This window comes from Oncorhynchus clarkii, chromosome 4, assembly GCF_045791955.1.
Source record: "Oncorhynchus clarkii lewisi isolate Uvic-CL-2024 chromosome 4, UVic_Ocla_1.0, whole genome shotgun sequence".
NCBI lineage: Eukaryota > Metazoa > Chordata > Actinopteri > Salmoniformes > Salmonidae > Oncorhynchus > Oncorhynchus clarkii.
Window position 1 is genome coordinate 86,654,000 of NC_092150.1, and position 18,938 is coordinate 86,672,937.

The 18,938-nt window shown below is 48.7% G+C and overlaps 1 protein-coding gene across 1 annotated transcript in view; it reads left to right on the forward strand.

Annotated features, from left to right (window-relative positions):
- Nucleotides 1-12,591, forward strand: part of LOC139407403 (signal-induced proliferation-associated 1 like 1) — a 60,821-nt gene extending 48,230 nt beyond the window's left edge. Inside the window, exons 19-24 of the mRNA XM_071151161.1 lie at nucleotides 1,272-1,479; nucleotides 2,977-3,205; nucleotides 4,169-4,321; nucleotides 5,466-5,583; nucleotides 9,718-9,796; nucleotides 11,402-12,591. Coding sequence (XP_071007262.1) covers nucleotides 1,272-1,479; nucleotides 2,977-3,205; nucleotides 4,169-4,321; nucleotides 5,466-5,583; nucleotides 9,718-9,796; nucleotides 11,402-11,545 — 931 coding nt within the window. The 3' untranslated portion in view covers nucleotides 11,546-12,591. The remainder of the gene's footprint in view (nucleotides 1-1,271; nucleotides 1,480-2,976; nucleotides 3,206-4,168; nucleotides 4,322-5,465; nucleotides 5,584-9,717; nucleotides 9,797-11,401) is intronic.
- Nucleotides 12,592-18,938: the final 6,347 nt, after the last annotated feature.

Genomic DNA, 18,938 nt, shown 5'->3' on the forward strand with positions numbered 1-18,938 from the left:
TACAGGGAATATAGACAACTACTGACATACACTGACTACAGACAACTACTGACATACACTGACTACAGACAACTACTGACATACACTGACTACAGACAACTACTGACATTATACACTGACTACAGACAGCTACTGACATACAGGGAATATAGACAACTACTGACATTATACACTGACTACAGACAACTACTGACATACACTGACTACAGACAACTACTGACATTATACACTGACTACAGACAACTACTGACATACACTGACTACAGACAGCTACTGACATTATACACTGACTACAGACAACTACTGACACACTGACTACAGACAACTACTGACATTATACACTGACTACAGACAACTACTGACATTATAGAGGGAATATAGACAACTACTGACACACTGACTACAGACAACTACTGACATTATACACTGACTACAGACAGCTACTGACATTATACAGGGAATATAGACAACTACTGACATTATACACTGACTACAGACAACTACTGACATACACTGACTACAGACAACTACTGACATTATACACTGACTACAGACAACTACTGACATACACTGACTACAGACAACTACTGACATTATACAGGGAATATAGACAACTACTGACATTATACACTGACTACAGCCAACTACTGACACACTGACTACAGACAACTACTGACACACTGACTACAGACAACTACTGACATTATACACTGACTACAGACAACTACTGACACACTGACTACAGACAACTACTGACATTATACACTGACTACAGACAACTACTGACACACTGACTACAGACAACTACTGACATTATACACTGACTACAGACAGCTACTGACATTATACAGGGAATATAGACAACTACTGACATTATACACTGACTACAGACAACTACTGACATACACTGACTACAGACAACTACTGACATTATACACTGACTACAGACAACTACTGACATACACTGACTACAGACAACTACTGACATTATACAGGGAATATAGACAACTACTGACATTATACACTGACTACAGACAACTACTGACACACTGACTACAGCCAACTACTGACACACTGACTACAGACAACTACTGACATTATACACTGACTACAGACAACTACTGACATACACTGACTACAGACAACTACTGACATACACAGTCACATTGCTAGTGGACAGTCGCGTTGCTAGTGGACAGTCACATTGCTATGTCTTTTGCATGGCTATATTATCTGACCCCTGACCTCTGCTTGTTATTGCGTGTCCCCAGGAAGTCTCCAGGGGAGGGAGGAGGAGGAAGTGGAGGCGAGGGGAGTGGTGGCGGCGGAGGACGAGGGGGTCAGGATGGGGGTAACAGCAGACCCCATCACGCCCTCCAGCCACACCTCACCCACGCTAAGACCACCGCGGAGGACGACATGAAGAGACTGAGTCCAGACAGCCCTCCCAAACACAGACGACACAAGGTCAAGGTCAAGGTGAGACTGAGTCCAGACAGCCCTCCCAAACACAGACAACACAAGGTCAAGGTGAGACTGAGTCCAGACAGCCCTCCCAAACACAGACGACACAAGGTCAAGGTCAAGGTGAGACTGAGTCCAGACAGCCCTCCTAAACACAGACGACACAAGGTCAAGGTCAAGGTACAGGATATTAGGTGAATATTCCTTAATGGATTATCTTTCTTCCCCCCCCCCCAACACATACTGCAAAAATAATCTAACTGTTAAGGACAGCAGAGCTACAACTTTTGATTGCAAATTAAAGTTACAGATACAGCACTTTAAATCATCCTGTTTGTCATAACTTTACTCCTCATGTCATAACTTTAATCCTCATGTCATAACTTTACTCCTCTCATGTCATAACTTTACTCCTCATGTCATAACTTTACTCCTCATGTCATAACTTTACTCCTCATGTCATAACTTTAATCCTCGTGTCATAACTTTACTCCTCATGTCATAACTTTACTCCTCATGTCATAACTTTAATCCTCGTGTCATAACTTTACTCCTCGTGTCATAACTTTACTCCTCGTGTCATAACTTTACTCCTCGTGTCATAACTTTAATCCTCGTGTCATAACTTTAATCCTCGTGTCATAACTTTAATCCTCGTGTCATAACTTTAATCCTCGTGTCATAACTTTAATCCTCGTGTCATAACTTTAATCCTCATGTCATAACTTTAATCCTTGTGTCATAACTTTAATCCTCATGTCATAACTTTAATCCTCGTGTCATAACTTTACTCCTCATGTCATAACTTTACTCCTCATGTCATAACTTTAATCCTCGTGTCATAACTTTAATCCTCGTGTCATAACTTTACTCCTCGTGTCATAACTTTACTCCTCATGTCATAACTTTAATCCTCATGTCATAACTTTAATCCTCATGTCATAACTTTAATCCTCATGTCATAACTTTAATCCTCGTGTCATAACTTTAATCCTCGTGTCATAACTTTAATCCTCGTGTCATAACTTTAATCCTCATGTCATAACTTTAATCCTCGTGTCATAACTTTAATCCTCATGTCATAACTTTAATCCTCGTGTCATAACTTTACTCCTCATGTCATAACTTTACTCCTCATGTCATAACTTTAATCCTCGTGTCATAACTTTAATCCTCATGTCATAACTTTACTCCTCGTGTCATAACTTTACTCCTCATGTCATAACTTTAATCCTCATGTCATAACTTTAATCCTCATGTCATAACTTTACTCCTCATGTCATAACTTTACTCCTCATGTCATAACTTTAATCCTCGTGTCATAACTTTAATCCTCATGTCACAACTTTAATCCTCGTGTCATAACTTTAATCCTCGTGTCATAACTTTAATCCTCATGTCATAACTTTAATCCTCATGTCACAATTTTAATCCTCATGTCCATCTGGTGTGTTTTCATTATATTAATATATGATAGCAGATGACATCAGTTTAACTCTCTCTCTCCTCCAGTCCTCCTCCTCAGGCCAGCCCCCTACCCGTCGGTCTCTCCACCGCACCCTGTCTGATGAGAGTATCTACCGGGGCCAGCGTGTCCCCTCTCTGAGGCTGGGGGACCTAGAACCAGACCCTACCCTGGGTAATGACGTGCTGTTCAGCTGCTCGACCCTGCCACGCTCTCCCACCACCCGCGGGGTGCCCCTCAGACGTCCCTCGTACAAACTGGGGATCAAACTACACGGTGAGAGGAGCCGTATTGACACAGGGCTGGGGAATGTGGTTCTAGACAGCTTGAGACAGTTCGACACGTTGGTGACTCAATACTTGATGAGCTGGGGGGGATAAAGACTGTGTATATGCCTCCCTCTTCTGGTAGAAAGTGTATTGATCTACATTTTGGTAAAAAAAAGATTCATTATATTTATTGCAGACTATTCAAGAATAATAGTGTAATTTATTTTTCAATGAGAGAGGAAACTGATGGAATTAATTCATCGAAAAGACTCAATGTCTGTCTTCTAGGACTGTCCATGGTCCTAATCTGTCCTCTTGTCCTCTCTCTACAGGGGATCTGTCTTCTAGGACTGTCCATGGTCCTAATCTGTCCTATTGTCCTCTCTCTACAGGGGATCTGTCTTCTAGGACTGTCCATGGTCCTAATGCGTCCTCTCTACAGGGGATCTGTCTTCTAGGACTGTCCATGGTCCTAATGCGTCCTCTCTCTACAGGGGATCTGTCTTCTAGGGATGTCCACGGTCCTAATCCGTCCTCTCTCTACAGGGGATCTGTCTTCTAGGGATGTCCACGGTCCTAATCCGTCCTCTCTCTACAGGGGATCTGTCTTCTAGGGATGTCCACGGTCCTAATCCGTCCTCTCTCTACAGGGGATCTGTCTTCTAGGGATGTCCACGGTCCTAATCCGTCCTCTCTCTACAGGGGATCTGTCTTCTAGGGATGTCCACGGTCCTAATCCGTCCTCTCTCTACAGGGGATCTGTCTTCTAGGGATGTCCACGGTCCTAATCCGTCCTCTCTCTACAGGTGATCTGTCTTCTAGGGATGTCCACGGTCCTAATCCGTCCTCTCTCTACAGGGGATCTGTCTTCTAGGGATGTCCACGGTCCTAATCCGTCCTCTCTCTACAGGGGATCTGTCTTCTAGGGATGTCCACGGTCCTAATCCGTCCTCTTGTCCTCTCTCTACAGGGGATCTGTCTGCGTCTGACACGTCATTGGCTGAGATGGTTGAGCGACAGCGCCACCCCCTTCCCCAGGAGCTGATGCCCCTCCCCCCCTCTGAGAGCAGGGACAGCCCCCTGGACTGGACCCACCTGGTGGATGTGGCCAATACCTTCGAAAGTAAGAGTGTGTGTGTGTGTCTGGACTCACCTGGTGCATGTGGTCAATACCTGCAAAAGGAAGAGGCAGGGAATGACTGAATACGATGAACACTACATAGTAATGATATGTCTCCCGTGACAACAGTTACTACTACAATTTGTCTCAACCTGATCTTTAATCACATTCTCTTTCTCTGCCTCTCGCATGTTTTCCTCTGACAATTATATCTCTCTCTTCCTCTCATTTACTCTACCTCCTTCCCTCCCCCTCCCTATCCCCTCTCCTCATTCCCTCCCTATCTCCTCATTCCCTCCCTATCCCTTCTCCCTCCCTCCCTATCCCCTCTCTCCTCCTTCCCTCCCTACCTCACCTCCTTCCCTCCCTCCCCACCTTCCCTACCTCCCCCTCCTCTTTCCCTACCTCCCCCTCCTCTTTCCCTACCTCCCCCTCCTCTTTCCCTACCTCCCCCTTCTCCTTCCCTTCCTCCCCCTCTCCTTCCTTCCTTCCTCCCCCTCTCCTTCCTTCCTTCCTTCCGTCTCCATCCCTCCCTCCCCCTCCTTCCTTCCCACTCCTTCCCGCTCCCGCTCCCTCCCCCTCATTCCCTCCTTCCCTCTCTCCCTCCTTCCCTCTCTCTTCCTTCTCCTATCCCCTCTCTTCCTTCTCGTATCCCTCTCTTCCTCCTCATATCCCCCTCCTCCTATCCCTCTCTCTTCCTCCTCCTATCCCTCTCTTCCTCCTCCTATCCCTCTCTCCCTCCTCTTATCTCTCTCTTCCTCCTCCTATCTCTCTCTTCCTCCTCCTATCTCTCTCTTCCTCCTCCTATCTCTCTCTTCCTCCTCCTATCTCTCTCTTCCTCCTCCTATCTCTCTCTTCCTCCTCCTATCCCTCTCTCTTCCTCCTCCTATCCCTCTCTTCCTCCTCCTATCCCTCTCTCCCTCCTCTTATCTCTCTCTTCCTCCTCCTATCTCTCTCTTCCTCCTCCTATCTCTCTCTTCCTCCTCCTATCTCTCTCTTCCTCCTCCTATCTCTCTCTTCCTCCTCCTATTCCTCTCTCTTCCTCCTCCTATCCCTCTCTCTTCCTCCTCCTATCCCTCTCTCTTCCTCCTCCTATCCCTCTCTCTTCCTCCTATACCTCTGCCTCCCTCCCTCCCTCCCCCTCAAGTCCAGAGAGGGTTTGTGTTCAGTGATTCTAACCACAGAGGTAGTGGAGCCTCCAGCCCTCACCAGTCACAGCCCAGCCTGGACCTACAGCCTGCCCCTCTGTCCAGACCATCATCCAGGTAACCCTCACCACACAGCCCAGCCTGGACCTACAGCCTGCCCCTCTGTCCAGACCCTCATCCAGCTAACCCTCACCACACAGCCCAGCCTGGACCTACAGCCTGCCCCTCTGTCCAGACCCTCATCCAGCTAACCCTCACCACACAGCCCAGCCTGGACCTACAGCCTGCCCCTCTGTCCAGACCCTCATCCAGCTAACCCTCACCACACAGCCCAGCCTGGACCTACAGCCTGCCCCTCTGTCCAGACCCTCATCCAGCTAACCCTCACCACACAGCCCAGCCTGGACCTACAGCCTGCCCCTCTGTCCAGACCCTCATCCAGCTAACCCTCACCACACAGCCCAGCCTGGAGATACAGCCTGCCCCTCTGTCAAGACCCTCATCCAGCTAACCCTCACCACACAGCCCAGCCTGGACCTACAGCCTGTCCCTCTGTCCAGACCCTCATCCAGCTAACCCTCACCACACAGCCCAGCCTGGACCTACAGCCTGTCCCTCTGTCCAGACCCTCATCCAGCTAACCCTCACCACACAGCCCAGCCTGGACCTACAGCCTCCCCTCTGTCCAGACCATCATCCAGCTAACCCTCACCACACAGCCCAGCCTGGACCTACAGCCTGCCCTCAAAGCTCATTACTAAGCTAAGGACCCTGGGACTAAACACCTCCCTCTGCAACTGGATCGGGCCGTCCCCAGGTGGTAAGGGTTGGTAACAACACAACTGCCACGCTGATCCTTCCTCCACGTGGGCGCCTCAAGGGTGCACGAGTCCAACACCATCATTGCCTGTTCACCAACAATGAGATGGCCTATAGGGAGGAGGTCAGATACCTGGCCGTGTGGTGCCAGGACAACAACCTCTCCCTCAACGTGATCAAGACAAAGGAGATGAATGTGGACTACAGGAAAAAGAGGACCAAGCACGTCCCCATTCTCATCGACGCGGCTGTAGTGGAGCAGGTTGAGAGCTTCAAGTTCCTTGGTGTCCACATCACCAACAAACTAACATGGTCCAAACACACCAAGACAGTCGTGAAGAGGGCAAGGGAAATGGGGATACCCAGTCAGTTGTACAACTGAATGCATTCAACTGAAATGTGTCTTCCGCATTTCACCCAACCCCTCTGAAGAGGACACGTCTATTCAGGAGACTGAAAAGATTTGGCATGTGTCCTCGGATCCTCCAAAAAAGTTCTACAGCTGCACCATCGAGAGCATACTGACTGGTTGCATCACCGCCTGGTATAGAAACTGCTCGGCCTCCGACCGCAAGGTACAACAGAGGGTGGTGCGAACGGCTCAGTACATCACTGGGGGGCCAAGCTTCCTGCCATCCAGGACTTCTATACCAGGCGGTGTCAGAGGAAGGCCCAAAAAATTGCCAAAGAATCCAGCACCTCTAGTCAGACTGTTTTCTCTGCTTCCGCACGGCAAGCGGTACCGGAGCACCAAGTCTAGGTCCAAAAGGCTCCTTAACAGCTTCTATCCCCCCAGTCATAAGACTGATGAACAGTTGGCTACCAGGACGATTTGCATTTAACCCCCACCTATTTTTTGTACACTGCTGCTACTCACTGTTTATTATCTATGCATAGTCACTTCACACCCCACCTACATGTACACAGTACCTCAACTAACCTGTACCCCCCCACACCGACTCGGTACCGGTACCCCCCCACACCGACTCGGTACCGGTACCCCCCCACACTGACTCGGTACCGGTACCCCCCCACACTGACTCGGTACCAGTACCCCCTCACACTGACTCGGTACCGGTACCCCCCCACACTGACTCGGTACCGGTACCCCCCCACACTGACTCGGTACCGGTACCCCCCCACACTGACTCGGTACCGGTACCCCCCCACACTGACTCGGTACCGGTACCCCCCCACACTGACTCGGTACCGGTACCCCCCCACACTGACTCGGTACCGGTACCCCCCCACACTGACTCGGTACCGGTACCCCCCCACACTGACTCGGTACCGGTACCCCCCCACACTGACTCGGTACCGGTACCCCCCCACACTGACTCGGTACCGGTACCCCCCCACACTGACTCGGTACCGGTACCCCCTCACACTGACTCGGTACCGGTACCCCCTCACACTGACTCGGTACCGGTACCCCCTCACACTGACTCGGTACCGGTACCCCCCCCACACTGACTCGGTACCGGTACCCCCCCCCACACTGACTTGGTACCGGTACCCCCCCCACACTGACTTGGTACCGGTACCCCCCCCACACTGACTTGGTACCGGTACCCCCCCCACACTGACTTGGTACCGGTACCCCCCCCCACACTGACTTGGTACCGGTACCCCCCCACACTGACTTGGTACCGGTACCCCCCCCACACTGACTTGGTACCGGTACCCCCCCACACTGACTTGGTACCGGTACCCCCCCACACTGACTTGGTACCGGTACCCCCCCCACACTGACTTGGTACCGGTACCCCCCCCCACACTGACTTGGTACCGGTACCCCCCCCACACTGACTTGGTACCGGTACCCCCCCCACACTGACTTGGTACCGGTACCCCCCCACACTGACTTGGTACCGGTACCCCCCCCACACTGACTTGGTACCGGTACCCCCCCCCACACTGACTTGGTACCGGTACCCCCCCCACACTGACTTGGTACCGGTACCCCCCCCACACTGACTTGGTACCGGTACCCCCCCCACACTGACTTGGTACCGGTACCCCCCCACACTGACTTGGTACCGGTACCCCCCCACACTGACTTGGTACCGGTACCCCCCCCACACTGACTTGGTACCGGTACCCCCCCCACACTGACTTGGTACCGGTACCCCCCCCACACTGACTTGGTACCGGTACCCCCCCCACACTGACTTGGTACCGGTACCCCCCCCACACTGACTTGGTACCGGTACCCCCCCCACACTGACTTGGTACCGGTACCCCCCCCACACTGACTTGGTACCGGTACCCCCCCCACACTGACTTGGTACCGGTACCCCCCCCACACTGACTTGGTACCGGTACCCCCCCACACTGACTTGGTACCGGTACCCCCCCACACTGACTTGGTACCGGTACCCCCCCCACACTGACTTGGTACCGGTACCCCCCCCACACTGACTTGGTACCGGTACCCCCTCTATATATCCTCGTTGTTATTTTATTGTGTTATTTTATTTGTTTTACTTTTGAGTTTATTTAGTAAATATTTTCTTAACTGTTATTTTTCTTAAAAGTGTGTTGTTGGTTAAGGGTTTGTCAGTTAGCATTTCACTGTAAGGTCGACACGCACTTGTGACTTAACTACATTTACATTGATATGTTAGGAATATGGAAGTGCTTTACATCAATCTCTTTAAATAAAGAATTTAGGTGGCACGTTAGGTGGGTGACATGTTAGGTAGGTGACATGTTAGGTGACACGTTAGGTAGGTGACACGTTAGGTAGGTGACATGTTAGGTAGGTGACGTTAGGTGACACGTTAGGTGGGTGACATGATAGGTGACACTTTAGGTAGGTGACACGTTAGGTAGGTGACATGTTAGGTGACACGTTAGGTGGGTGACACGTTAGGTAGGTGACACGTTAGGTGGGTGACACGTTAGGTGGGTGACACGTTAGGTAGGTGACACGTTAGGTAGGTGACACGTTAGGTGGGTGACACGTTAGGTAGGTGACACGTTAGGTAGGTGACACGTTAGGTAGGTGACACGTTAGGTGGGTGACACGTTAGGTGGGTGACACGTTAGGTGGGTGACACGTTAGGTAGGTGACACGTTAGGTGGGTGACACGTTAGGTGACACGTTAGGTGGGTGACACGTTAGGTGACACGTTAGGTGGGTGACACGTTAGGTAGGTGACACGTTAGGTGGGTGACACGTTAGGTGGGTGACACGTTAGGTGGGTGACACGTTAGGTAGGTGACACTTTAGGTGACACGTTAGGTGGGTGACACGTTAGGTAGGTGACACGTTAGGTGTGTGACACGTTAGGTAGGTGTCACGTTAGGTAGGTGACACATTAGGTGGGTGACACGTTAGGTGGGTGACACGTTAGGTAGGTGACACGTTAGGTGGGTGACACGTTAGGTGGGTGTGGTTAAATGTATGTTAACTCTCTGTCTCCCCAGTGAGGGTCCAGCAGGTCTGGAGAGGAATGTGACCAAGCTGGAAGCCGTGGTCAAGATGCTACAGGATGACCTAAAGAAGGTAACACACACACACACACACACACACACACACACAATATGTCTCATCTCATAATTTCAGCATATTTATGTGGAAAAATGGACGTCTATAACCACACAAATCAATACATGCACTTAGCTTAGCAACGAACCATCAAAACAACAATACTCATTCTAATGGACTACACACACACACACACACACACACACACACACACACACACACACACACACACACACACGCAAAACCAGACTTCTGCTCCACCCATTGTCCCTTCTGAAAGACGTTCGGCGTTAGCTGCCTCCGCTCTGTAGAAGGTTTGCTGCTTACTTAAAGCTACTTAACACATTTTTAATTCCTTTTTAATTTTTTAAATTTAACTAGGTAAGTCAGTTAAGAACAAATTATTATTTACAATGACAGCCTACCCCGGCCAAACCCTAACCCGGACCACGCCGGGCCAATTGTGCGCCGCCTTATGGGACTCCCAATCACGGCCGGTTGTGATACAGCCTGGAATCGAACCAGGGTCTGTAGTGATGCCTCTAGCACTGAGATTTAGTGCCTTAGACCGCTGCGCCACTCGAGAGCCTATATAGAGTTAGCGGTGTTATAGCTACCGTCTATTATATATAGAGTAATCATCCCTAGCGGTGTTATGTATAGAGTAATCATCCCTAGCGGTGTTATAGCTACCGTCTATTATATATAGCGTAATCATCCCTAGCGGTGTTATAGCTACCGTCTATTATATATAGCGTAATCATCCCTAGCGGTGTTATAGCTACCGTCTGTTAAATATAGAGTAATCATCCCTAGCGGTGTTATAGCTACCGTCTGTTATATATAGAGTAATCATCCCTAGCGGTGTTATATTGAGTAATCATCCCTAGCGGTGTTATAGCTACCGTCTGTTATATATAGAGTAATCATCCCTAGCGGTGTTATATTGAGTAATCATCCCTAGCGGTGTTATAGCTACCGTCTATTATATATAGAGTAATCATCCCTAGCGGTGTTATAGCTACCGTCTATTATATATAGAGTAATCATCCCTAGCGGTGTTATAGCTACCGTCTGTTATATATAGAGTAATCATCCCTAGCGGTGTTATAGCTTCCGTCTGTTATATATAGAGTAATCATCCCTAGCGGTGTTATAGCTACTGTCTGTTATATATAGAGTAATCATCCCTGGCAGTGGTATAGCTACCGCCTGTTATATATAGAGTTATCATCCCTAGCGGTGTTATATAGAGTAATCATCCCTAGCGGTGTTATATAGAGTAATCATCCCTAGCGGTGTTATAGCTACCGCCTGTTATGTAGAGTTGCTGACTCTAACTTAAACATGTATCCCTTGTCTCACCTTCTCTCTCTCACTCCCTCTCTCTCTCTCATCTCTCTCTCTCTCTCCCTCCTCTCTCTCTCTCTCCCTCCTCTCTCTCTCCCTCCCTCCCTGCCTCCCTCCCTGCCTGCCTCCCTCCCTGCCTCCCTCCCTCTCTCTCTCCTTCTCTCTCTCTCCCTCCCTCCTTCTTTCTCTCCCTCGTTTATCTCTCCTCTTTACCCCCCCACTACTTATCCCTCCCTCTCCCTCCCTCTATCCCCCTCTCCCTCCCTCTTGTAGGAGCGTGAGGAGAAGCAGCGTCTCCATCTGCAGATCAAAAGGCTCTGGGAGGATAACCAGCGGCTGCAGGAGGAGTCCCAGAGCTCTGCTGCCAAACTCAAGAAGTTCACAGAGTGGGTTTTCAACACCATCGACATGAACTGAGACAGACAGAGGAGGAGAGGAGGAGGGTTCTACCACATTGACCAGAAGAGGAGGGGGAGGAAAAGGAGAAAGGAGACGAGTAAATGGAAAGAGAGAGGACCAGTCCCAAAAACATTCCCCTTCTCCCTTGCACAAACGGAAGTACTGATTCCACTCTCCATGCCTCTTCCTTGTCCCTGGAAGTACTGATTCCACTCTCCATGCCTCTTCCTTGTCCCTGGAAGTACTGATTCCACTCTCCATGCCTCTTCCTTGTCCCTGGAAGTACTGATTCCACTCTCCATGCCTTTTCCTTGTCCCTGGAAGTACTGATTCCACTCTCCATGCCTCTTCCTTGTCCCTGGAAGTACTGATTCCACTCTCCATGCCTCTTCCTTGTCCCTGGAAGTACTGATTCCACTCTCCACGCCTCTTCCTTGTCCCTGGAAGTATTTCACTCTCTGAAGTGCCAACTAAGGTTTCCTCTCTCAAACTACCCACTGAAACTCAGGATTAGCTAGAAGGACAGTCTTCTTCTGTTAAATAATGAAGGATTGATTTCATACTGTGGGATTTGAAGGGGAGCTGTGTGTGTAATTGTGATGGGCTCTCGGTACTGCCAAGAAATACTGGAGCTCAGAAGACTAGAGCTCTGTCCTCCTCCTCTCCTCCCTCACTGTCTGAGCTGACTTCACTCTGGGGGTGGTAGGAAGACTCCGACATAAAGAGAGACTTGTGTTTTACCCCAATAGCCAGCCTCTCAGTGGCTGTACAGTACATCTCTTCAGCTAAGGCCTCAAAGCACATAAGAGCACAGAGTAACAGGAAACTGTGGAATCTCATCTCATCTCTTCTCCCTGTCTCCACTCTTCCTCCTCTGCAAATTTGACTTGTCTGATGTTACCTCTGTCTACACTACCCCAACAGACGAGCAGATAGATGGACGGAGGGAAGAGGCAGACAGACAGGAGGCAGGCAGGTTGATAGACAGACAGCGGGAGGGAAGAGACAGACAGACAGACAGACAGACAGACAGACAGACAGACAGACAGACAGACAGACAGACAGACAGACAGGTAGATAAATAGACAGGTAGATAGACAGACAGACAGACAGGTTGATAGACAGACAGCGGGAGGGAAGAGACAGACAGACAGGCAGATAGGCACAGACAGACAGATAAACCGACAGGCAGACAGACAGACAGACAGGTTGATAGACAGACAGCGGGAGGGAAGAGGCTGACAGGCAGATAGGTAGATAGGCAGGCAGACAGGTAGATAGGCAGGCAGACAGGTAGATAGGCAGGCAGACAGGTAGATAGGCAGGCAGGTAGACAGACAGACAGATAAACCGACAGGCAGGCAGACAGATAAACCGACAGGCAGGCAGACAGGTTGATAGACAGACAGACAGACAGGTAGACAGACAGACAGCGGGAGGGAAAAGAAAGAAAACCAGCCCTGTGTTGCCAGCTGTTTTTTCTGTACATTTATATTCCTCAATCTACAGGGAACACAGATCTGTATGTATTTCTGTAGGAACAAACACTTAGAGAGAATGGAGACCCGTCCGTTCCTCACCTGTACATATCAACTAGCTATCTGTGGTTTACTGTATAGTCTGCATTCTGACCATCAACACATTGTACCTGTACTGGTTTGGACCGGGGCATTGAGAGGTACATGGATTCACTGTCATTAGGCCAGGCTACATCTGAAGGAGAACTTAACAAGAGTCAGTGTTTTTTGGGGGGGGTTTTGGTTGACAGACATTCCTCTATACTTCTCCCGTAGTGCCCCCTTACTAGTCTGGTTGGCCTGTAGTGTGTCACGATCAAGCCTATATAGCTGGCATACACAAGGCTACCATACACACACTCTTACCCCATAACTATACACACACTCTTACTCCATAACCATACACACACTCTTACCCCACACACACCACTACCCTACAACCACACACACACTCTTACCCCATAACCACAAACACACTCTTACCCCACAACCATACACACACTCTTACCCCACACACACCTCTACCCCATAACCATACACACACTCTTACCCCATAACCATACACACACCCTTACCCCATAACCATACACACACCTCTATCCCATAACCATACACACACTCTTACCCCATAACCATACACACACCCTTACCCCATAACCATACACACACCTCTATCCCATAACCATATACACACTCTTACCCCATAACCATACACACACCCTTACCCCATAACCACACACACACTCTTACCCCACAACCACGCCTCCAGGAGGGGGTCTCTAATCTATACTCCACTGAAACCTCTGCCATTTTACAACTAATTACAGATGCTTGTGACACTTTGACCAAACCTGACAGCAAAAACTGTCCTGTTTTCCAGTACCGCTTCAAAACAACAACAACAACAACAAGCATCATTATCAAGGACTCCAGGATCACATGACATGGGTGAAATCAGGAGCATATTGGTGATTAGGAACCGTGTAGGTCTTAAAAGCAATTAGCAAAGGAGTTTACAACCAAACTTGGTCTCAGAGGAAAGATCTGAAGTCGAAACGCGGTACCATAAGGTTTTAGACAGCCGTCTCAAAGGAGAATTCCACCCACAATGCAACTTCATAAAATGCCTCATAACGGCTGTATGTCTTCATTTTGCTACAGTTCTATATATTAGAAAACTTGGTTGTTGACATACAAAACATTTTGGGACTATATCAACAGTGGACTAATGTAACAAATACCACAAGAGTTGTGTTTTTTTTTGAGGGGAGTGGGGGTTGGGGGGTGGAATTTTCCTTTCAACTTTTCTCCTGCCTTTGGTAACTAGACGCTGAAGAGAAGGAAAGAAAGACAGATGTTTCCTCTTCTCCATCTCAAGGAATGTTAATTCTGTGAAAACTTTTAAAGTTCTGGTCGACGAGTCATTTTAATCGGGGTGTGGGGGGGGGGGGGGGGGGGGACATTTTCAGATGTATTTATGTCTTTGTATATTATAAAAATGAATAAATAAGTTGTTTTTGTTGCGTACAGTACAACTGAAGTTGTCAGTGTTTTTAGTTTTCTCTTATTTTTTTTATTTAAATGGATTCAAATGATTTCTATTCTTGCTATTAAAGCCTGATGTTATGGTTTCTACTAGCTCTGGTCCATGGCATTACTGCATTTTCCTCCACACCCATTAGTGGAGAAATACATACTTACACCCTGGACCAGAGCTAGCTTTCTATATTATTCATATCTTGTTTCGTAGGTGCCAGAGCCTGCTGTTGTTGCGTACAGTACCATCCAGTGCTGAAAAGTGGAAGTCTCACAACTTAAATCAATCTGCAGCCATGATCTATCCACTGTGCCTTGAAATGCTGGTCTGTCCGTCTGTCCGTCCGTCCGTCCGTCCGTCCGTCCGTCCGTCGCTATATATATGAGAGAGACTACATTCAACTAAACCCCAAAATAAAGGAATACAGTTGAACCATGTGATTCTATCTGAACCCTTCAACCTTGTGAAGCTACTCTGATTGCAGTACAGTTGACTGACAGTGACTGACACCAGGACAGGGAGGGAAACACCTAGTCATCACACAGATGTGCGTGTCTCTCTCTCTCTCTTGCAGTGTGTATGTGTCCCTTGTGTCAGCGAAGTGTGTGTAATTGGTTTTGCTGACCAGCCAACCCCATATTCCCAATACCTCCTCTAACCTCTGTTGGGGTGAGGGGTCTCTAATCTATACTCTAACCTCTGTTGGGATGAGGGGTCTCTAATCTATACTCTAACCTCTGTTGGGATGAGGGGTCTCTAATCTATACTCTAACCTTTGTTGGGGTGAGGGGTCTCTAATCTACCTCCTCCAAACTCTGTTGGGGTGAGGGGTCTCTAATCTATACTCTAACCTCTGTTGGGGTGAGGGAGTCTCTAATCTATACTCTAACCTCTGTTGGGGTGAGGGAGTCTCTAATCTATACTCTAACCTCTGTTGGGATGAGGAGTCTCTAATCTATACTCTAACCTCTGTTGGGGTGAGGGGTCTCTAATCTACCTCCTCCAAACTCTGTTGGGGTGAGGGGTCTCTAATCTATACTCTAACCTCTGTTGGGGTGAGGGGTCTCTAATCTATACTCTAACCTCTGTTGGGATGAGGGGCCTCTAATCTATACTCTAACCTCTGTTGGGGTGAGGGGTCTCTAATCTACCTCCTCCAAACTCTGTTGGGGTGAGGGGTCTCTAATCTATACTCTAACCTCTGTTGGGGTGATTTAAAATATATATATACTCTAACCTCTTTTGGGGTGAGAGGGTCTCTAATCTATACTCTGACCGCTGTTGGGGTGAAGGGTCTCTAATCTATACTCTAACCTCTGTTGGGCTGAGGGGTCTCTAATCTAACCTCTCTTGGGGTGAGGGGTCTCTAATCTATACTCTAACCTCTGTTGGGATGAGGAGTCTCTAATCTATACTCTAACCTCTGTTGGGGTGAGGGGTCTCTAATCTATACTCTAACCTCTGTTGGGGTGAGGGAGTCTCTAATCTATACTCTAACCTCTGTTGGGGTGAGGGAGTCTCTAATCTATACTCTAACCTCTGTTGGGGTGAGGGGTCTCTAATCTATACTCTAACCTCTGTTGGGCTGAGGGGTCTCTAATGTAACCTCTCTTGGGGTGAGGGAGTCTCTAATCTATACTCTGACCTCTCTTGGGGTGAGGGGTCTCTAATCTATACTCTAACCTCTGTTGGGATGAGGAGTCTCTAATCTATACTCTAACCTCTGTTGGGGTGAGGGGTCTCTAATCTATACTCTAACCTCTGTTGGGGTGAGGGAGTCTCTAATCTATACTCTAACCTCTGTTGGGGTGAGGGAGTCTCTAATCTATACTCTAACCTCTGTTGGGGTGAGGGAGTCTCTAATCTATACTCTAACCTCTGTTGGGATGAGGAGTCTCTAATCTATACTTTAACCTCTGTTGGGGTGAGGGAGTCTCTAATCTATACTCTAACCTCTGTTGGGGTGAGGGGGTCTCTAATCTATACTCTAACCTCTGTTGGGGTGAGGGGGTCTCTAATCTATACTCTAACCTCTGTTGGGGTGAGGGGTCTCTAATCTACCTCCTCCAAACTATGTTGGGGTGAGGGGTCTCTAATCTATACTCTAACCTCTGTTGGGGTGAGGGAGTCTCTAATCTATACTCTAACCTCTGTTGGGGTGAGGGAGTCTCTAATCTATACTCTAACCTCTGTTGGGGTGAGGGAGTCTCTAATCTATACTCTAACCTCTGTTGGGATGAGGAGTCTCTAATCTATACTTTAACCTCTGTTGGGGTGAGGGAGTCTCTAATCTATACTCTAACCTCTGTTGGGGTGAGGGGGTCTCTAATCTATACTCTAACCTCTGTTGGGGTGAGGGGGTCTCTAATCTATACTCTAACCTCTGTTGGGGTGAGGGGTCTCTAATCTACCTCCTCCAAACTCTGTTGGGGTGAGGGGTCTCTAATCTATACTCTAACCTCTGTTGGGGTGAGGGAGTCTCTAATCTATACTCTAACCTCTGTTGGGGTGAGGGAGTCTCTAATCTATACTCTAACCTCTGTTGGGATGAGGAGTCTCTAATCTATACTCTAACCTCTGTTGGGGTGAGGGAGTCTCTAATCTATACTCTAACCTCTGTTGGGGTGAGGGGGTCTCTAATCTATACTCTAACCTCTGTTGGGCTGAGGGGTCTCTAATCTAACCTCTCTTGGGGTGAGGGGTCTCTAATCTATACTCTAACCTCTGTTGGGATGAGGAGTCTCTAATCTATACTCTAACCTCTGTTGGGGTGAGGGGTCTCTAATCTATACTCTAACCTCTGTTGGGGTGAGGGAGTCTCTAATCTATACTCTAACCTCTGTTGGGGTGAGGGAGTCTCTAATCTATACTCTAACCTCTTGGGGTGAGTTTTTTTAAAAGATATACTCTAACCTCTGTTGGGGTGAGGGGGTCTCTAATCTATACTCTGACTGCTGTTGGGGTAAGGGGGTCTCTAATCTATACTCTAACCTCTGTTGGGGTGAGGAGTCTCTAATCTATACTTTAACCTCTGTTGGGGTGAGGGAGTCTCTAATCTATACTCTAACCTCTGTTGGGGTGAGGGAGTCTCGAATCTATAATCTAACCTCTGTTGGGGTGAGGAGTCTCTAATCTATACTCTAACCTCTGTTGGGGTGAGGAGTCTCTAATCTATACTCTAACCTCTGTTGGGGTTTTGGGTCTCTAATCGATACTCTAACCTCTGTTGGGGTGAGGGGTCTCTAATCTATACTCTAACCTCTGTTGGGGTGAGGAGTCTCTAATCTATACTCTAACCTCTGTTGGGGTGAGGGAGTCTCTAATCTATACTCTAACCTCTGTTGGGGTGAGGGAGTCTCTAATCTATACTCTAACCTCTTGGGGTGAGTTTTAAAAAATATATATACTCTAACCTCTGAGGAATTTGCAGTGATCACAGTTTTAAAGTGTTCCGAATTAAAAATCCATCTTGATTTGAGGCGCCGTTTTCTGTTGTAGTGGTGCAGAGACTTCTTTTGCTAGCCGCGTGTGTGTGTGCGTGTGTGTGTGTGTGCGCGTGTGTGTGTGTGTGTGTGTGCTTACAATGCCGTTGCTTACTGGTCCAATAAATGAGTTTATCTGCCAATGGATTCAACACATCAGAAGTGTTCCTGATTCACCTTCTTTATTGAATTAGGTGAGAGCTCTATTCCGAGTGACTGTTCTGTTGTTTTGCTACTGGAGTCTTTCTCTCTGTCTGTCTGTCTCTGTCTGTCTGTCTTTCTCTCTGTCTGGGGAGGGGAGGATAGAGGGACTGGGGAGGGGGGATAGAGGGACTGGGGAGGGAAGATAGAGGGACTGGGGAGGGAGGATAGAGGGACTGGAGAGGGGAGGATATAGGGAGGATAGAGGATAGAGGAAGAGATAAAGGGACTGGGGAGGTTAGAGGGACTGGAGAGGGGAGGTTAGAGGGACTGGAGAGGGGAGGATAGAGGGACTGGAGAGGGGAGGATAGAGGGACTGGAGAGGGAGGATAGAGGGACTGGAGAGGGGAGGATACAGGGACTGGAGAGGGGAGGATAAAGGGACTGGGGAGGTTAGAGGGACTGGAGAGGGGAGGATAGAGGGACTGGAGAGGGGAGGATAGAGGGACTGGAGAGGGGAGGATAGAGGGACTGGAGAGGGGAGGATACAGGGACTGGAGAGGGGAGGATAGAGGGACTGGAGAGGGGAGGTTAGAGGGACTGGAGAGGGGAGGATAGAGGGACTGGAGAGGGGAGGATAGAGGGACTGGAGAGGGGAGGATAGAGGGACTGGAGAGGGGAGGATAGAGGGACTGGAGAGGGAGGATAGAGGGGCTGGAGAGGGGAGGATAGAG